This window comes from Fimicolochytrium jonesii (assembly GCF_025526975.1).
Source record: "Fimicolochytrium jonesii strain JEL569 chromosome Unknown EV422scaffold_16, whole genome shotgun sequence".
NCBI classification, from domain to species: Eukaryota; Fungi; Chytridiomycota; class Chytridiomycetes; order Spizellomycetales; family Powellomycetaceae; genus Fimicolochytrium; species Fimicolochytrium jonesii.
The window spans coordinates 525,157-544,505 of record NW_026515683.1 but is presented as its reverse complement, the minus strand read 5'-3'; the positions used below and the strand labels follow the sequence as shown (position 1 = coordinate 544,505).

At 55.1% G+C, this 19,349-nt stretch overlaps 10 protein-coding genes across 10 annotated transcripts; 7 read left to right on the top strand and 3 right to left on the bottom strand.

Moving 5' to 3' along the window:
* Positions 1–678: 678 nt before the first annotated feature.
* Positions 679–2,310, bottom strand: EV422DRAFT_598399 (laccase; the record flags this gene model as incomplete). The annotated part of the gene is made up of 2 exons (XM_053073641.1): positions 679–1,749; positions 1,828–2,310. The coding sequence occupies 2 exons, from the start codon at positions 2,308–2,310 to the stop codon at positions 679–681; spliced, it is 1,554 nt and encodes a 517-aa protein (XP_052924575.1).
* A 2,034-nt stretch (positions 2,311–4,344) lies between these two features.
* EV422DRAFT_534046 (uncharacterized protein) lies at positions 4,345–5,139 on the bottom strand (the record flags this gene model as incomplete). The annotated part of the gene is made up of 1 exon (XM_053070643.1): positions 4,345–5,139. A coding segment is annotated over exon 1 (214 nt), but the record flags the coding sequence as incomplete, so codon positions are not given.
* Positions 4,748–6,913, top strand: EV422DRAFT_104271 (uncharacterized protein). The gene has a single exon (XM_053064538.1). It carries the CDS (start codon positions 4,929–4,931, stop codon positions 6,837–6,839), a length of 1,911 nt encoding a protein of 636 aa, XP_052924573.1. The 5' UTR covers positions 4,748–4,928; the 3' UTR covers positions 6,840–6,913.
* A 516-nt stretch (positions 6,914–7,429) lies between these two features.
* EV422DRAFT_507339 (uncharacterized protein) lies at positions 7,430–8,053 on the top strand (the record flags this gene model as incomplete). The annotated part of the gene is made up of 2 exons (XM_053068652.1): positions 7,430–7,688; positions 7,944–8,053. 2 exons carry the CDS (start codon positions 7,430–7,432, stop codon positions 8,051–8,053), a joined length of 369 nt encoding a protein of 122 aa, XP_052924572.1.
* Positions 8,054–8,603: 550 nt separating this feature from the next.
* Positions 8,604–10,006, top strand: EV422DRAFT_621005 (uncharacterized protein; the record flags this gene model as incomplete). The annotated part of the gene is made up of 2 exons (XM_053074122.1): positions 8,604–9,075; positions 9,594–10,006. The coding sequence occupies exons 1-2, from the start codon at positions 8,706–8,708 to the stop codon at positions 10,004–10,006; spliced, it is 783 nt and encodes a 260-aa protein (XP_052924571.1). The 5' UTR covers positions 8,604–8,705.
* A 357-nt stretch (positions 10,007–10,363) lies between these two features.
* EV422DRAFT_568672 (uncharacterized protein) lies at positions 10,364–10,861 on the bottom strand (the record flags this gene model as incomplete). Its single annotated transcript, XM_053072676.1, has 1 exon — positions 10,364–10,861. The coding sequence occupies one exon, from the start codon at positions 10,859–10,861 to the stop codon at positions 10,364–10,366; it is 498 nt and encodes a 165-aa protein (XP_052924570.1).
* A 208-nt stretch (positions 10,862–11,069) lies between these two features.
* Positions 11,070–13,415, top strand: EV422DRAFT_104208 (uncharacterized protein). Its single transcript, XM_053064537.1, has 6 exons — positions 11,070–11,152; positions 11,258–11,782; positions 12,173–12,381; positions 12,444–12,721; positions 12,992–13,161; positions 13,224–13,415. The coding sequence occupies exons 2-6, from the start codon at positions 11,422–11,424 to the stop codon at positions 13,370–13,372; spliced, it is 1,167 nt and encodes a 388-aa protein (XP_052924569.1). The 5' UTR covers positions 11,070–11,152; positions 11,258–11,421; the 3' UTR covers positions 13,373–13,415.
* Positions 13,416–13,516: 101 nt separating this feature from the next.
* EV422DRAFT_497491 (uncharacterized protein) lies at positions 13,517–13,840 on the top strand (the record flags this gene model as incomplete). Its single annotated transcript, XM_053067951.1, has 1 exon — positions 13,517–13,840. A coding segment is annotated over one exon (324 nt), but the record flags the coding sequence as incomplete, so codon positions are not given.
* Positions 13,841–13,860: 20 nt separating this feature from the next.
* Positions 13,861–16,088, top strand: EV422DRAFT_534009 (MFS general substrate transporter). Its single transcript, XM_053070642.1, has 6 exons — positions 13,861–14,362; positions 14,436–14,495; positions 14,562–15,304; positions 15,374–15,431; positions 15,501–15,621; positions 15,695–16,088. Exons 1-6 carry the CDS (start codon positions 13,992–13,994, stop codon positions 15,779–15,781), a joined length of 1,440 nt encoding a protein of 479 aa, XP_052924567.1. The 5' UTR covers positions 13,861–13,991; the 3' UTR covers positions 15,782–16,088.
* A 775-nt stretch (positions 16,089–16,863) lies between these two features.
* EV422DRAFT_568670 (uncharacterized protein) lies at positions 16,864–19,115 on the top strand (the record flags this gene model as incomplete). The annotated part of the gene is made up of 4 exons (XM_053072675.1): positions 16,864–18,226; positions 18,329–18,463; positions 18,533–18,643; positions 18,712–19,115. The coding sequence occupies 4 exons, from the start codon at positions 16,864–16,866 to the stop codon at positions 19,113–19,115; spliced, it is 2,013 nt and encodes a 670-aa protein (XP_052924566.1).
* Between the last annotated feature and the right edge of the window lie 234 nt (positions 19,116–19,349).

Sequence of the window (19,349 nt, the reverse complement as noted above, 5' to 3'; positions counted from 1 at the left end):
TCAGAATAGATCGAGGATTCGCAGTGATGAGGAGGAAAGGTGCAACGTGGCAGATTTCCGTTCAGGTCAATCAACGTGAGGCATTAACTACATGGAGAACAAATCATCGCCACACACCTGCTCGCCGGGAAACATCGTTACTCAGGCCATCGGAAGACAAGTGCCAGCCTCGCGTTCGAATGGACTTCGGAACATAGGATTGAGTTGACCGCTACCGAACCCTTTCCGACGCTCTTGTGCCCAATCTCGACTAATGGAGACTCGGCCAAGAATTGGCGAAGTGTAGGCATTATCCTATCGGAATCCGAGTCGGGATGTTTGACATGACCGAACAATACGCCCGTCGAGACCGTCTTTGGAGTACATGTACAGCTCGTCAGCAGCAGAAAGAAAGAACAGCAATGGAGAGAATCTTTCGGATGATCCACAATGGTCAAATAAGATTAAGGGAAAACAGTTTGCAAAGCACAAGTACACTAGTCTGGCTAGCCTAGGTTGAATTAGAGCTCTATGAAACGGAATATCGAATTATGTATATGGAAAAAAAGGTATCTCTATGGCTCAAGTCCCTGGGGGAATGCCGGGGAACATGATTCTATGTAAATGGGTTACGCCGTGAAGATCATGGGGGTAGCGGAAAAACAACGGCGGATGAAGATGTGGGACACTAGGTAGAGTTTAGTGCTCTCCATGGGCATCACGCCACGCCTCCCACTTTGCATGTTTGTCCAACCACTCCTGCGACGGGGCCACGCTCTGCGGTCCACTGCGGATGTCATTGGGGCGCTCCACAAAGATGACCGCCAGCCCCTGCTCCAAGTGCCAGTCGATGTGGCAGTGCATGAACCACACGCCGGGGTTGTCCGCGACGAAGCGGAGGGTCTGGCTGGACCCGCCGATGGCCTGCACGTCGCGCATGACGGGGTTGGCGCCGGCGGTGAGGACCGAGAAGGCGTGGCCGTGCAGGTGGAAGGGGTGGTTGAACCCGTTGGCGGCGCCGGAGAAGACGAGGTCGACGACGGCGTTGGGTTTGTCGAGGACGAAGATGTTGGAGGATTTGGCGAAATCCGCTTGGGTCGTTGCGCCGTGGCGGAGGACGGCGTCGAGGACGTTGTCGTGCGGGGCTTCGAAGGGGGAGTTGTTGATCTGCCACACGCTCTTGCCGCCGATGGTGGTCTTGCTGAATTTGATGGGGATGGTGATGTCGGCTTTGATTTTGGGGTTGGAGAGGATCGGGTCGGGGCGGGTGGGGTGCAGCATGTCGTCCTTGAGCGCTGGGGCGGACGCGCGGCGTTGAGGGAAGACGAGGCCGCGGGGGGCGACGGCAGGAGCGCCGGCGTAGCGGAGGATACCGGTGGTCGTGACGGGTGCATCGGGGCCGTCAAGCTGCTTGATGGTGATGGCGTAGTTACCGACAGGCTTGTCCGCCTTCAGCACGACGGAGTAACGTTGACCGGGGTAGATGGTGAGCTTGGAAGCGCGGACGGGGACGTGGTTGACGGAGTCGACCTCGATGACGTCGAATTCGTGGCCGTCGAATGCAATCTCATAGGGCACCATGGCGCCGCTGTTCAGGAGACGCAGGCGGTATCGCTTGTTCTTCTCGACGTTCACAACGTAGCTGCCTTGCTTGCCGCCGAGGCCGTTGATGAGGATTACGGAGGGGGTGGGCTCGGAGCCGGAGGCGGTGAGGGCTGCCATCGACACCCTGGATTTCTGGGGGTACCAGTCGGAGAACTGGAGGAGATGCTGGTGACGGAAAAACAAATCTCTGTTAATGTCCCGCCTCTTGATTGCAAGATCTCAACCATTCAAGCCAGAACATACCTCATCCAAGTCATAGTCGTAAAGCCCCTTGTGCTCATCATTGGGGTCACGGATGATGATACCAGACCGGCACCCATCAACGTACTGGGCGTGGAAGTGGGAGTGGTACCAGAACGTACCCGCCTGGTCGCGTGCCTTGAACCTGTACGTGTAGCTGTCCCCAGGCAAAATCGGCGCCTGGTTAACATGACTGGGCCCATCCTCATGCGCCGTCCTAGCCTGGAAGAACCCATGCCAGTGAATGGCGGTAGGTAGATCCATCGTCTCATCCGTCAACTTGTTGTTAACGGTCAGCTCGAAATCATCGTTGATTTCTCCCGTGATGACCGTTCCGGGGAATTGGCCGTTGACGAGCACCGCGCCGCGGGTTGTGCCGTCGAGGTTGACGTTGCCGTTGACGATGTCGAGGTTGTACTTGCGCACCGCGGCCTGCGTGAGCGTGGATGTGAGGAGGAGGACGAGAGCGGAGGCTTTGATGAACATCGCTGTGGGTGGGGTTGGGGGGAAGGGGAGATGGGTGGTGAGAGGAATGGGACGAGCCCGCCCTGCTCCCCCCTTTTGTAGGTCGCTCGGTAAAGAGTGGGAGACAGGCTTTTCGTCCCCAGTTAGATTTTCCGAAGGCAGGTGGGAAGGACGTCCTCCTAGCAGTGCGCTACGTGGGCCGAGGTCATCGACACCATGGTCAGGCCCCGCAGCGCTCTGGAACGCCCGAGTCAGAGTCCTTCACCGGACGATATCTTCCGCCCACTCGGAAGCCCCGCGCTGCACGACAGATCTGCGAGGGAAAACTTGATGCCTCATTGTCCATGCACCGTTGTGGATATTCTCAGTTTTTCACCGAGAGGTATTTCTGCCCAATCGTGAAAACGACAAAGATGTGAAAATGGGAAAATTTGTGGGATCGTGAGGTGTGGGGGTCAGTGCAAATCTGTATACATACGCAGGTAATACTCTAGGTATCTGGCAATGATGGGGCGCTGGGATGCTTTCGAAAGATTTGTTTCGAAAGGCGTCGGGGGTTTTTCTTTCGTCAAGGCAGAGAAAAACTGCGTGAGAAGGAGTCTTTGCGGTCCGTCATCGGTTTCAACGGTACGGTGGCCCAGGCCTACGTGCAGACATGGTGGTTGTACGTAGTAGCATTCTGCGAAGTGATGTGGGGGTGTGACGGGGGCACCATGGATGGATGTGATGTGTGGGTGCCCTCGACTGCATGGTGTGGTATGTATTGCGGAATCATGGATACATATATCATAAGCGAAATCCTCGCTCACGACCAACGTTGTAGCTCACGACCGACCGAGCAAAAAGTTGTTGAAGTTGTTGCATCCGTCCGTCGTTCGTTGCAAGCCCCGTGGGGGAGGAGGAGTCCTTGCGCCCGCCCCGAAAAGAAAGCGTCAAAAAGCCAAAAACTGTCAGTCTGTGCCTTCCCCCCGGCGTCTGGTAACAGAGGGGTGAGATTGGATGATCGACGCGTTTCAGACTCTCCTGGCTCTCGGATCCTCCGGCGGGGGACTCCGGTTCTCCCATCGCCGATCTCGCATTAATAGCGCACCTGTTGTTGCCCAGAGAGGCAAAAATGGTTTCTTGCAACACGCCAACCGGGGAGCGGGCGGCCGAGGAGTCTCCGAGGAGTCGAGCGCCGTCTCCCGAGGATAAGACAATAAGATCTTATTATGGCAATTTGCAAGTTGTATCTCAACTCAACTCAACAGGAGCCGAGAGCGCTCCGGACAGGACGCCTGATGAGGAAAAGCCCCCGATCAATTGATTCATGGTGCATTCGATTCAATTCAAGCCTTGTATTACGCACGCCTCGAAGCATGAAAGCCCCCCCCACGTGACCACTACATGGCATCGCCGTCGGACGTGAATCTGGCAAGTAAGTCCCAGTGCTGCTGAAAGGCTGCAACTCCGCACATCGCTTCATTTGTGTCCTTTCTTTCAGCTTCCCTCCCCAACCACGGCCTCATAGCATCCGCGCGGTGGGACAATGTATACAGTATACCCTCCATGTTTCCATTTTCCCGCACATAGTCGCGCTCATCAGCATCATCGATGTCAAACGGGGAATCCAACTTCAAGTTTCCAAAGTGATCACAGTCTTTGTTCTTTCTTCCGCACGTTTTGGTGCCACGGTTGGGGCGCGTTCTCATGCGCAATTTTGGAAGCCATTCGGCGGGAACGGGGCCCCAGATCGCCCGATCATCGGTAAAAACAAAAAATGCACCGGCCACGATCCTTTGGGTGACGGGCTTTTTTTCACGAAAAACTTTGTGGCACAATAGGCTCTTCAATTTGCGCTTACGGTACCGATCAAGGCATGGCGCCGTGCCACCATTGTGAACAATTGATCGTCGGAGCTACTACCTTCCGTGAACTTCCGTGTTGAAATCCGTACAACATGTTGTCGCGATTCGGGAGCTTTAATCAAGTTTAACAGTTTAACAGCTTGTGAGCGTGATACGTAAAAATGTCCCAGCGGTACATTGGATATTCCGGCCATGTCAGGAATAGACCGTCAAATTTGAGACTGACGGACAAAATCTGCTTGCCATCAGTTTCCCTACCCCGTTCAAACTCAGACAACATCTGTGATAAACACAGAGACAGAGAACCGCGCGGAGTGAACAACCACCTGTTGCTGCCATGCACCATCATCATGCTGCATCGTACAGGAAAATAATCGTCCATGATTCTTGTTCAGATTGGGAGCCTGTAGAGTCACAGGACGGGATGTAGCTCGACGGCCCAGCTGACGACACCAGTGGGGATACTACATTTTGTGTTGGGGCCTCCAAAATTCTCATGGAGGCAAAAAAAAGGTGGGAGACGAGCATGGGGGCGTGGGTGAGCGAGGGTCTAGGCCATAGGCGAAAAGATAACCGGTAGTGAGGACAGCTGACAAGGAGCCGGGGGGCAGATTTGCATAGGTTGTCCGATTGTGGAAGCCTCGTTGTGTAGCATATTCCAGCGGTAGATACGAGCGTCATGCCTCCCGCTGGAACCATTCCCCACATACCCGTTAGTACAAAAGGAATGGGCAGCTGGCAGTCCCCTCACCACATTCACCGCACTCCGTCCCTCCCCCCATCCACCAAACGATGAAGTTCCTCGCCACCCTCGCCCTCGCGGCGCTCTCGGCGTTCACCGCTCAAGCCGCCCTCCCCGTGGCGCCTTCCAACATCGTCGCCTTCCCCATGCGCGACATGGTCACCATCGAAGGCTTCGCCGAGCGCACCGGCCAGCAGATGAAGGTCGAGGTCCTTCGCGGGACCACCGTTGTCGGATCCACCATCGGAACCGTCTCTGGAGACGATGTCGCGTTCGACGTCAACCACCCTGGCGGTGTGTGCTGGGGCGCTGGCACCAACTTGAAGGTCACGCCTTCCCTGCAGGCCGGGGATCGCATCCAGGTTTCCATTGCTGGAAGTGTGATAGCCGATTCCACCATCCTGGACACGAACGTTGAGAGTGTGGATTACACGGCCGGAGCATTGTCTTTCACCGTCACCGGACAGATCGCTGCGAGCATCCCGATGGCGAACTTCGAGTGCCGGATCGTGAACCCGGCGATGACGACAACCGTCATCGCCAAACGCGACATTCGCGCCGTTCTGGGAGACTTCAACACCAAGGCCTTCACCAACGGGTACCGGTCCGGTGTTGTTGAATCGACCGTCGGTGGTGTCAGGCGCTGGAAGGCGACCTTCGAATTTGACCCTAACGCCGCTAATGCTGTTGCTGTTGCCCAGACCGCCGCTACGGGTGGAGGCGCGAGGGCTAACGCCTGGATGGCTGGCGCCGGACAAGGAATGACGATTTGGGAACTCGGTGAAGTGAAGGGGCCTGGTGTGGGTGGATGCCCCGCTGGACCTGACACGACCGCCCCCGGCGTCGGAACCGTTGCCACTGTTTTTGGTGCCGGAAACGTTAAGGTTTCCTGGAGCACCCCGGCCGTCGTGCCTGGCGGCGCCGCGATCTCCGGCTACGACGTTATTGTCATGCCCAAAGCGGTCACCGCCGGTCTCCGCAAGACCACCGGATTCCGCACCGCCGCCAACATCAACACCGTCACCGTCAGCGACGCCTCCATCAGCCTCGACACCTCCACCGTCCAAGTCCGCAGTCTGGTCGGAACCGCATTGTCCAACCCTTTCATCCCTGCCGCCAACCCGCAGCCCGTCGTCGACATCACCCTCACACTGACCCCGCCCGCCGGCGCCGACGAGACCGCCGTCATCACCGCCACCTCCGTCACGATCGCCTCCAACGTGCAGATCTACTACGCCACCAACCTCGACACGGTCATGACCGGCGGAATCCCCTCCGACGCCGCCATCGTCTACGACGGCCAGCCCATCCTCATCGGAACAAAGACCACCCTCCACATCGCCGCGATCCACGCCAACGGCCAGTTCAAGGTCCAGACCGTTACCTACCAACCCCCAGCCGCCGTCCTTCCCCAGCCCCCTACCGCCGTCAAGGCCACCGCCGCGCCAGGTGGTGCCATCCTGACCTGGACCGCGCCCGCCGACGCCTCCATCACGGGCTACGCAGCGCAGCAATACGACGCCACGAACACCGAAGTCGGCACCCTCCACCTTGCGACGGGCGGCGAAACCCTCGACCGAAGGATGGTCGTCGAAGGTCTCGCCCCGGGCGTGTCCACCACCCTCGCGCTCAAATCCATGAACAAGGCCGGCATCTTCTCCGTCGCGTCCGAGTTTGTCACCGTCACGCCCCTGAAGGCCGTCGACACCATCACGATCGCCAAGGCGCGCCAGCAGCAGAGGGATCTGCGTGTGGACGGGACCGGGTCGGATGTGTCCGCGACGTTTACGCTGCACAATGCGTGTGGGAATGCCCCGTGTCCCGAGGTGCTTGCTACGGCGGGTGCGGATGCGGCCGGTGCGTTTGTGTTGAGGAATAAGGCCGCTGCTCCGGGCATTCTGAACGTGTGGGTCAAGTCGTCTAAGGGTGGCATCGCCGGCCCCGTTAAGGTCGCTGCTTAGAGAAAAGTAGCTGAGGTGAAGCACACTATGTTCAAGATAGTGATACCATATTTACATAGCATACATACTACATAGAGATGGACTCGTTTAATTCAGAGATCTGCGCAATGATAATGAAAGCGTTAGGCTCACATTGCTCTACTGTCCCTCATCTTGCGTCAAGGAACGAGTGCACAGGTTTCTCCCTTCTTTTCCCGTCTCTCCGTGATACAGGTAGTAATCCCCAAGACGCTTTCTGCGCCATAGACACTTCCCGTGATAGATGTATCACTCCCGGTTCAATGTGACATTCGGTCTTGGGGACCTTCCCACCTCCATCCGACGCACATGTTTGAATTGATTGTGGCATCGGACCTCTCATTCTCCTCTTTCCTCTTTCTCTCCTCCTTCGATGGTAGAATTGCCAAGGCTTTTGTAAGGAATCGCACGTTGTAACGAAGAAGCCATCAATTCAGTCTTGGTCTTTTTCGTGCTCGACGCGTTGACCTTGAAACCGCCCCCACACTCTCAAGTCCCAACTCAGTTCCAAAAACTCCGAGAATTCTCTTCAACGTTGCATCAAAGTTCCGGTCGCAGTGCCCTACCTCAAGATGGGCCCGTATTTCGTCCTCGGCGATCAGCTCATCAACCTCGACCAAGTCAAAACCGCCAGGCGAGTGCCAGGCGATTGGGACCACAAGGTAGTCATCAACAACGAGCTCTCCATCAACTTCGGTAGCCAAAGCAACAACGAGCTCGAAACGCTTGCAAAGGCACTTAACGCCCGCCACCACGAAAAGGAAGTCGGTCCGACGGAGCGCAAAGTCGAGGAGTTGGAGAAGAAGGTTAATTGTCTTTGGAACATGCCGGGTGCGCCGGGGTTTGAGGCTGCGAAGGCGAGCTTTGAGGCGGAAGCGGAGGCGCAGAGAACAGCTGGGCACGGGAAATGATGAGGTAACCGTTAGCGAGCGGTTTACGAGAAGGGAGGATGTTTATTCTATGAAATATTGCGAGGGGCGAAAGCGGAACTGTGAGGAGTGCGGGCACGTCTACAAAGATATAACGTAAGAAGACCGCCATCAGCATGTGCCAATATGCTCATTCTGTTTCTAACCTTCCCATCAGATTCGTTCCCTAAGCCTAAGAAAGCGAAATGGGCTGCAAATGAGTTTAGAATGGCAAACTTCGGCAAAATCTCGTGCGGTGCTTTCGGGAATCATATCACGACTTACTAAGGCACTCTCAGCATTTGCTTGGGATCGACATCGCAAATAAGGGAAACCGTGTATCCATTTCATTTTGGGAATTATTTTGCACGGCCTGACAAGGGCCTCTCTGCACACATTTCTGTCATCAATAAAGCAAAAAATGCCCAACTCGTAGTATCTACATATCTATATATATTCGTTCATAGTGAATCTCTTCGCATTCCGCAACGAATCCTAAATGTTGTCGAACGTAGTCAATTTCATGAAACTCGTCCGTTTTGCGCCGCCCTGCCTCCCTCAACATTCGAAATGCTGATTGATTTCAATACACTCCTTCCCAATGGATTCTGCAGCTTGAGGGCAGGCTCAAGGTTGGGAAACCAATTCGAAACGGGATGGAAATCCGATAGAATGCGGCCTGAATTGACAGGGTTGGTCAATTGACGGTTTACGCGCTGTCGAGTTTTTTGGTTGCCCCCCCACAACCCGTAAACGCTCAATGATAGGGAAGAAAAATAGGTGGTGAGCAACGCATCCGGACTGAATAGAAAGGTGCAAAATCTTCACCCGCAGTGCCTCATACTCAAAGTCCATACCTCCAAACTTCCGAGCGACGGCGCTCTGCAAACAGTACGGTAATCACGTCCGGACGTGCCCAACTCCAACAAGCTCTGCAAAAATGGGTCCTTTTCACCCCTTTGGCTTCAATATCATCAATCTCGACGAAGTCAAAACGATCACCACCCAGAAGTTCACTGGTATTGACGAAGAAGTGGTCTGCGTCATCAACAACGAGACGCCCGTAAAGATGGAAGGTTATTGGTCATTTGAGCAAATGCAAGACTTCATCGGGGTTCTCAACGCCCGTGCCGCCGAGAGGGATGGTTCCCCAGCTGAACTGAAGACCAAGGTCGCCGACTTGGAGCGAAGGCTGAGCTGGCTGGAGGGGAAGATGGGCTGTATTTGGAATATGCCAGGCGCACCGGGGTACGAGGAATCCCGAGCCAGCTTTTCGGCCTCGGTTGGAACGCAGAACGTACCAATGCAGAGTGAGAATGTTGCCGACAACAGACCAGCAGGGTCAACATGAAGATTTGGCGGAAGAGTGGTCGAAAGTGAATTGATGTAGCTAGCGGCGATGTGGTGGTTAGCAGTCGATATCATTAGCATAGCAGAGGAAGATCAAAATAAGATGCACTTCCAAGAGGCGCGCGCTTTTCCTGCCCATTGCCTCTCTTGTTGATGAAGTTTGTAAATACTCCTGGCGTGCGCAACAAAGATCTATGAGCTTGAGAAACGAAGGAAAAGGGACGGATTGTTGTCGGCATATTACTCAGGTGTGGGGGAGTCTCTTCTATTCGAATTGTTGACCCCCCCCGCAAATTTGCATAATGAGTTTTGAGGGCTAGCCTTGAATTTTGTGCTGTGCGGGGACCCAATCTCTTTTGTGCGAAATCGAAGTTCAGCTCTTGCGATAACTCCTTGATACACTGCCGAACCTGCATATTCCACATCCTTGGCGACGTGGGTCCATTTTACGTCCTTGGCCGCAACCTCATCAATCTAGACTGCGTTGAGCAAGCTATCCCAGAAGACGACGAAAGCAACTTCTTTCAGCTGAATGATAAGCTCAGCATCGAACTTCCCTCGTACCAAGACCAAACCGCCCTCCTTGAGGATCTCAGCGATGCCCTCAACGCGCGCCTGCTAGAGAAGGAAAGCAGCTCCATCGAAATGATGAAACGTAAAATCGCCGAGCTGGAGAAGAGGATGGAATGTCTTTGGTATATGCCTGGCGCACCCGGGTACGAGGAAGCCCGCGGAAGTTTTGCGACGGCCACTGTAAACCAGCAAGCAGAGGCGCAAGTGCACATTGAGGAGGCCACCAACGGCACTAGGTCTCAACCGCCAATCGCTGCGAGAACACTGAATCAGACCTCGACTGCCGGAGGCCACGAAACTCCGGATATGATGCGTTGATTAGCGAAGTGACGGGATGCTTGATTAGTGACGACACGCCGGTTAGCACCTATCATCAGCATAGCGTAGGATTGTAGTCGGCAAGGTTAAAAAAGTCACGAGCTATACACCTTCCGTTCCCTCTGCTCATCGTCTTCGACCAGATTGTATCAATTGTTTACGCAACAGAGATTCGGCTGGTTCACCTGTTCCAGATAAGCGGAGTAGATCTTGAACTCCCATACGTTTATATATAGGCTGCTAGTATGTTGGTTTGAGGTGAAGCAATTTCACATAGTTGCTCCGCATGTATTTGCTTTCTATCACATTGAATAGCCGGGATTCCGGAGTCAGATTAAGTCATGCGCAGTGAGTCTTTCAAATCCGCCCCTCCATAATTGCAGCGGCCGCCCGCAGATTCTCAACGGTCAGCTTCACCTGCTTCTCGTCGGTGTAGGCAGCACTCAAAGCCAGCATGTGAGCGAGTCTGAATCTTTCAACAAGAAACTCCTCAGCAGCGGTATGCAACGCATCGATCGCTCTTTTAGTGAACTTGAAGCCTGCTCGGTGCTGCTGAACCGCCCACAGCGGGTGACTGCTCGCGGCTTCCCGCACAAGTTCCTTGATTTGATCGCGATCAATACAGAGATCCGTACGAAGTTGTTCATACCATATCTGGTCTAACGCGCGATCTTCTGAATATAATCCTTCCAGCCTATCGGTACTCGAGCATTCGTCAGCGCCCTCTTCCGAGGCGGGATCATCATTGCGACCACCGTCCGTCTTATTCAAATTCTGAGTTGCGGCAGCAGCAGGAGTCGAGGTGGAGGAACTAGTCGCGATATTATCCCCACTGATGTGCATGTCATTCACCATATCTGGTAGATAGATATCTTCAAGAGAGGAGGCAGGGAGCTCCAGATTAGTACACGTACTGGCTTCGCTGTCTGTTGAGATATATCCTTCCTCGTCGAAACTCGGGTCTGCCGCTTTCAATTCTTCTCGGCGTAGCTTATGCCGTTCACCTCGTTCCTCTTCCGCATCGTCCAAATCCACATCTGCTTCATCTGCTTCTTCCGCCTCGTGTTCGTAGAAAGAGTCAGAATGAGATTCGGGAGAGTTGCCACTTTCGGGCTCGGAAAGTCCTTCCCAATACCAATGAGCAAAGTAAGTCGGATCCGACTCTTTCGAATCCGCACTCGCCCTTCCGTCATCATCGGGATTGGAATACATGGAGCCCTTCTCAGCCTACATCTGCCCACCCCACCACAGCTGATCATCCTCTACACGATTTCCCGGACATCACCGACAAGCACATTAGTGTGATATTTGAGCGGCTAAACAATCCAGGCTACAACGGCAATCCGGTCATCGCGCAAGAGTTGCATCCACGGGTTCAAGAGTACTGTAATGTTCACGGATTTGCCCCCATCTGCATGCGAAATAGCCAACAGACCGCAGCGTACACAGCTACGAGCATCTTCACCAACCTTAAAGTCAACGTACAGGAGCATTTTATGCAAATGTTTCTGCGCTATGTCAATGAAAGGCTTGGTGTGAAGCAAGTCGTACTGCATCTTCGGAGAGCCGGAGTCAGCCGAGCGCAGCGGCGACACTATTATCGGCGTGTCAATCGGTTTACAAAGTACGCGACGTTCAAAGAGTACCCAACCGAAGAGGAGTTTGCTGGCCTCACACGACTTGAGCGGAATCTCCTTGACGAGTTATGGGCTCTGTTTCCTCCCCAGGATGAACCGCTTGCATACAGCCTTGCGGTGGATGCAATGCCATATTTAGGTGAGTTGCATCCCGTATGTTCACACTCCCCCCCCCTCCCCCCCCCCCAAAGCGCCTCGCTTGGTACGCCGATCTGGCCGAGTGGTTGCCTGCCGGGACCCCGGCCGACGTGGTTCTCGATGCGCTCTTGCCGCTGGGCACCCGCACGCTTGGCTCCGGCCCCCTCCCCCCCCCCCCCCCTAACCCTAACCCCTCCTCCCCCGCCTCGACGACGCCACCGGCCCGGGGCGCGGCTGATGCTCTTGCCCACCGCCACGGCATTGACGTAACCATCGCCGACAACGTGTTCGCCGCTCGCTGAACATACACGCCCCCCCCCCTACCCCCCCTTCGCTCCCCACCCCGCGGCTTCCTCTTTTGGCTAATCATGGTCCACACCTGCCTCACCAGGTGCCTACTGTGAGCTCTCGCGCCTCTATGAGCGCCGTGGAATGCGCCTGTTTTCCACTGTCCCGCTGCGCAAATCTCGAATCCAGTCATCTGTTCGGATCGACTCTCTGATCCTAGCCACCCATATCCTGGGCTTGAGCCGCCATCGCATGGGGAAACTCACCGATCAATGCAAGCGGGAGCTGTGGGGGCAGTTTCTCAACATGAATGTAAGTCTCTATCCTTATGCGCTTATTTCAATCAGATTATGTCGCTGAATGACGGATTATAGGACAAGGTCTTCAAACATCGAAAGAAGCTGGGTCTCAAATTTGATGGGTCAATCAGCACCAACGGGTATTCCGTGACCATCCACTTCAAGAAGCCATCGCTCAAGTATGGCCATCGGGCGCGGAAGCGCAGCAAGGCCCAAATGCGGGAAGAGGTCAAGCAGCTGTATTTTGAGCACCACATTGACGAATTAAGGGAGGCTCCAAACATCGTCTGCATTGATCCGGGCAAGCGTGATCTCCTGTTCTGTCAAGACATCAAGAAGGGGCGGCCATTTCGGTAAGTTTCAGTTGATTACTACTGCCCTGCTGTCCCCGCTACCCCCCCCCCCCCCCGTCTCTGCCCGCCAGCCCCCCGTCTCCGCCCGCCAGCCCCCCGTCTCCACTCGCCAGCCCCCTGTCTCCGCCCGCCAGCCCCCCGTCTCCACCCGCCAGCCCCCCGTCTCCGCCCGCCAGCCCCCCGTCTCCACCCGCCAGCCCCCCGTCTCCGCCATCCCCGTTGCGGCGACATTCCGTTGCAGCGTCCTCACAATGCACCACCCCATATCAGATACACATCCAATCAACGGGCGGTCGAGACAAAGTTGCGGTACTTTCGGAGAGACACGACAGAGCGGAAGATCAATGCCGGCGTTGCTGAGATGGAATCACAGATTCCGTCGCACAAGAGCATGAACATCGAGGCGTTCTCCGCGTTCATTGTGGATCACATACATGCAGGTATGATGTATCATGTATCCTCTTCAAATTTGGGTAAACATGGGCTGACATCCATATTCAAGATCCCGCCCTGGATGAGTTTTACCAGGATGAGATTCACGTCGCTCGCAGATTCAAGGCATTCTCACTGCGGCAAAAGTCTGAGAGCAAGCTCATCAAGAACATGCGGCGCCGGTATGGAAAGCATTTTTCGGTCATCTTGGGTGATTGAAGCGATGCTGGGAAAACGATGCGCTTTCAGGAGTCATCAAAGACCAAGGGGTGAGTGACCATCATTGTTTTTGATGTACTATAATATCCTAACTCATCATGGAACAGATTCCGCACACTCTTTGCGAGAAACAGCATTCCATGCTACTTGCTGGATGAGTATCGAACGTCGTCCGTGTGCCCCAACTGCCACGGTCGTGTGAAGAAAAACATCCGACAACGGCTATCACCTCGGCCGTGGCAAGCTAGAAAGGGAAGAATGGAATTCGTCCATGGATTGGTGGGTTGCCCCAACCCCGAATGTATCAACCAAGACTGGACGCCATTTGAGATTCCTGGAAGACGACCACTACGGATGAGAGTGCACAATCGGGACGTCCTAAGCACCAAGAATTTCCTCTCGATTGTGCGCTCGGTGGTGTTTGGCGATGGCCGCAGACCAGACGCATTCTCCCGTAGCCGTAGGTAGTCTAGAATTTTCACCCCATCCCATTTTCCGTGGTGGTTATCTGCCATCCACATCATTGTACCTCTGCCTGAGGCGTCGCCGATGATGGCAACTTGTAGCGATGGCTCAATAGTTGAAGCGAGCGAGCGAGCCAGAGAGGGGCCCCCCCTTTATGGTATCTCATTATTCCATCGAAACTTTCCCGACCCCCTGCGATCCATCGCTGTTGCCCACACCGCAAAGCGGCGAAAACCACGACCTTACAAGCAAATCCGCCGAGAAAAGCCCCTCCTGGGAAATCGAACAAACCACCCATGTTACCGCCGTCGATGAACAACCCGACGGCGGCCTGCGCGGCTGGCTTACCGTCTTTGGCTCCTGGCTCTTTCAGTTCTGCATGGTCGGCGCGGTAACCTCTTTCGGCGCCTACCAGGATTTCTACAGCGAACGCTTTCTCTCCAATGTCGCGCCGTCGGCTATTAGCTGGATTGGGACGATTCAGTTGTTTTTGGAGTACTTTCTGGGGCTTTCTGTGGGGCGGTTGTAAGTAGAATATGCCTTGAGATGGGTTATCCTGTTTGTTACGCCGTTCGAATCTGATGAGAACACAATGCAGGCTCGATGCTGGCCATTTCAGAAAGACCGTTTTGTTTGGCACCGTGGTCTCTGTCGTGAGGTATGTCCATATGAACACATGAGGTTTTTTTCGACGTAGCCAAACAATCAATGCCCTCTCCATTAGCATATTTGCGCTCTCATTCTGCCAACAGGGTCAATATTACCAAGTGCTCCTCAGCCAAGGTCTCGGCATGGGAGCTGGACTCGGGATTGCCTTTTTGCCCACATCTGGGGTCATTTCCTATCATTTCACAAAACGGAAGGCGTTGGCCATGGGGATCGCAACGACTGGAACCTCTCTCGGCGGCTTCGTCTTCTCCGTCCTTCTCAACCGCTTTTTCCAAATGGATGGCGTCGGGTTCGCCTGGGGCGTTCGTATCATCGGGTTCATCGTCGCACTTGGACTGGCAGTGGCCAACATCGTCATCGACCCCAACCCGCGCAAGCCAGCAAAAACGTCGGAAATTTCTGTTGACAAGAATGAGAAACCCAGCGAACCGACATCGCCGCCTCTCCCCATCTCCGCCCTCCTCCGCGACCCTGCCTACGTTCTCTGCATCTCGTCGGGCTTCATCGTCTGTCTCGGTCTCTACTACCCCATGTTCTACATCCAAACTTTTGCGCGGCAGCATGGTATCAGCGAAAGTTTGATCTCATATACCCTGGCGACCATCAACCTTTCGGGAATCCTCGGACGAACGATGCCCAACTATTTGGCGGACAGGGTTGGAGGAGGGTACGGCGCGTTGAAGGTGTATGTGCCGTGTACGCTTGCGGCGGGCGTGCTGGTTTTTGTGATGTTGGCGTGCACGCAGCCGGCGTCGTTGGTGGTGTTTTGTATCCTGTATGGGTTCTTCTCGGGGTCAAGTAAGTACATGGTTTTGTGAACGTTGCGTACCCGCTTTGCACAAAGACTAACGCTTTCCTTGTTTCTAGTTGTGTCGCTGTACTTCCCCACCGTAGTCTCCCTCGATCCAAACGTGACGTCTACTGGGTAATCCACACGCCCCCTGCGCCGTAATCCATCCTAGCATGCCCTTATTGACTTCCTTTTATCCTACAGAGTCCGTCTCGGCCTAGCCTGTATGCCTGTAGGTCTCGCATCCCTAGTCGGGTCACCGATTACCGCCACCATCGTCGGGGACGTAGACTTTCAATGGGCTCGGGGAGAGATATTCGCCGGTGTAAGTTCTCACGTTCATATGCAAATCGGGCGACCAGCGTGGGTTTTTATAGAATTTCTATACTTTTCTACAGGGCTGCGAGATCATCAGCGCCATCTTTCTGTTCTTGTGCTTACGGATCAAGTTGAGGAGAGAGCGGATGCGGGAGGTAATGCAGTAAAATGGGGTCCTGTGGGATGCCAACACTTTTTGCCGGCATTGTAGATAGTCCTTTTTCACTCGATTTAGACGTAGGTCACCGCTGTAGTTCTCTTCTCATCCAAACGTTCTTGATCCGTACATGCGAACGGCAGCTCGCGAAAAGCGTCAACTGAAAAAAGCGACAGCGCGAAACGCGTTAGCTAAGCCATGACTTGGCCCACTGACAGCACTTTTCCACCTCCGATCATCGGGGCTGCCGGACATCGGACCGAGGAAAAAAGTGGACGGTCTCCGCCAGAAACTTGAAAACTTAACCATAACCTTACTCTAAACACAACACAATCCCCCTACCTTCCAAATACCGAATAATACAGCTCAGGACCAGAACGTCAACTGCACGCAAGCCCACGTCGCATCGGCATTGGTCAGGGCTTATGTGCCGCGTGTTCCGGCACCTGAACCCTGTATTGTTTCGCAACGAGGTTGGTGGAGTGGATATGAGGGGAAAATACACGCCCCATAATCTTATCGTCCTCTGGGTCTCGGGACCCGAGTGACGCTACCCGCGAATACTTCATTTCTAAGGCAGTCATGCCGAACACGTAGGCGTGCGAGTCATTGTTGGATTTTACACTGAACTCACACACCGGACTGCGGCGTTAGCGGTGTGCGACGCAGTTCGTACGCCTCAATACTATTCGGGAGAAATCTTGCTGCAGGGGAGATCTCGTTGTTTTTGTATACATTTCGTATTTGTGTTTAGACCTCGTCGTAAGGAAATTTCATGCGAGATACTCGATCGCTACTGGAGAGCCGTACCGTTACCGCCTCACACCATTTGGCCGGGCTTTGCTGTTGTTAAGGTGCGCATTGTATAATACTGGAGAAAACGAGCGTATTTGGGAGCCACAGGTGCGTCGTTGGAGACCGCGCGAGATCGGGCTGTCTACTGCAAGGCACTGGTTTTCACACGGTTCTTAAGGAATTATCACAAAACAAGAGCGAGCGGGCCGCTCACACACATCCACTGAAGACCCGCATCCCACGAAACCCAACACAAGACCTTCTCTCCATTTCCCTCACCACAAAAGCGCTTTCTCAATGGGCATCCTCCCCGGCACAGCATTCAACAGGCCGTCAGCGCTCGGTAGCGGCGGCAACCTCTTCACAAATCCCGCGTCGCGGCACCCCTCCACCGCGTCTTCGCATCATCACCATCCTACGGCGAGCAGGTTCAGTCTACATTCCGCGTCGACGGCTCGATCGCAGCCCGTTTCCGTATCGCAACATCAACAATTGCAGTCGTTGCCGGTTACTTTACCGCAACATCAACAACAGCAGCAGCAGCAACAGGGGAGTGGATCGTCGCTGCTAAATTTCGGTTTGGGGGCGGTGGGGGTTGCGGGAATAGGTGGTGGAGGCGGCGGATCGTCGGGGGCTGGTGGTGCCGCGGCAACCACGGGCGGACATGGGCTCAAACGGCAGGGCTCTGATCTCAGCGTGGCGTACTCACTGGGCTCACACTATAACACGCCATTGAAGGAGGCTATGGCTTCGTGGGAGGAGGCATTCGTTGCCGGAAGATCGCATGATGCAAACGAGGAAATAGGAGGCTCACCGGAGGATCCGCAATGGACCTCACTGCATGAGCCGGAAAAGGCTTCTACACCAGCAACAAGAGCCGAATCGCCATCACCAGCTGCATACCTCACAACTCCCTACCAACGCCAGCCGAGCGTCCGCGAAGACGCAACCGCCAGTATAGCTGGAAGCCGCGCCCCCTCCCAAAGCGCCCGCTCCGCAACCCCCATCGCAACTGCCGATTCGCCATTCCCTGCTTCGCTCCATCACCCGCTAAACCACGTCCTACCTCACCTCCCATCCAATGCATCAGCATCGTCGTTCCCGCGGTGGCCAAATATCCGCGCCGGTTCCGGGTCGGCGCGGACGGTAATCAACGAAGCCACCTCATCTGCATTGCTGCTCGCGGCGGGGAAGACACGGACGGAGTCGTTGTCCCCGCTTTCTGCAACCACGCTGGCGCGAGATCTCCCCGAGAAAGGCCACAAGAAACTGGTGGAGACGCCTGGGTTGTCTCGGTCGTCGGTTATTCCAAACACGATTACGGACGCAACATCGGAGGGCATCGAGTCCTTCGAGCGTCGGAGGTCCGTGTCTTCGCCACTGGATAACGCCTACGACACGTCCGCGCAGACCGTGGTGGAGCACGGAACCTCGGGGCCGGGTGCGGTGAAGACACGGCGGAAACGACGCAGATGGGTTGTGTGCTTGTTTGTGACTGTGGGGCTGCTGACGGTTACGGCGGTGTTGGCGGCGTTGACGCTGTTGGCGTTGGATAGGCTCGGGGTGCTGCCGTGGAGCGCGGTGAAGGATCGGGTTGTGATGGCGGCGCAGAGGGTTGCGGATTGGTTCCGGATGAACTTTACCCCGAAATTATCTACAGGTTCGTCAGGATGGGCTTCTGCGTTTCTTCCTACAACCGGTTTTACCACGGGTGTGGAAACCGCCATACGCTAAACCTTAATGGAAATTTTGCCTCTCCCAGCCGGAACCGTCGTCGTTGCAGTGGGTTCAGCAACAATCGGCATCATCCTCTTCGCGTGCATCATGGCTCTCTACCGACGTCGAAAACGGCGGCAATCGCGCATTTCTCTCCCGGACAGTCCAGCGCATACCCGAGGTACGCAGGCAACGGACCGATGTTCATCCCTCCATAAAAATCTTATTCTAACCCATGTGTTGTTGACAGATCGAGCCAGAGTGAAAAACTTCAGCCATGCGGGCGTTCCGCCAATACAAGCCACAGCAGACGCTTCCGATGACATTCGTTTACAAAGATGTCCTTCTTCCGCCTCCTTAGGTATGTCCCAACCCGCTGCCCGCATCCCACATCAAGAACCCCTGCTGACACCTAACCTCTTCTCTCAGGAATGATCCACTACAACTGCGACTTCCTCCTCCCCTCCCTCCCCGCCACCGAGCCCACAACCCCCACCTCCCCCGCCGCCGAACCCCACTCCCACCACCACCCGCTCTCCACCCCGCGGCGTCACCCAACCCACACCGCCAACAACTCCTCCGCGGCCGGCACAACCGTGTCCATCACACCTGTCACGCCCTGCATCATTTCCCCACCCGTGGCGAGGCAACAGGGTTATTTCTCGGGAGGTGGGGGTGGGAATGTCGTGCAGGTGTTGCCGCCGATGGCGGCCGAGGGGGCGGGGAATGGGGCGAAGGTTAGGAGGGTGCCGGCTGGTGGAGGGGGGGAGGAGGGGGTTGGAGAGGGTGGGAGGAGTGGGAAGGGGTGGGAGGGGAGACGGAAGGCTTCTTGAACCCGGCACGGCACCCTAAACCGAGGCTCGCTGCCACTTTTACGCATCGCTGACTACGTTGGATCCGCACGAACTGGTGGTGGTGGCATACGGGGGGGAAGGTAACTCAGGTATCCCCTGGCCACACGCACAGATCCAAACCCTTATCTCATGCCAACAACAGCAGTACAACTGGCTGTTATACACTTAATGTCTTTTCTTCTTTGTTCGTCCCCGCTTATTCACATATCTTGT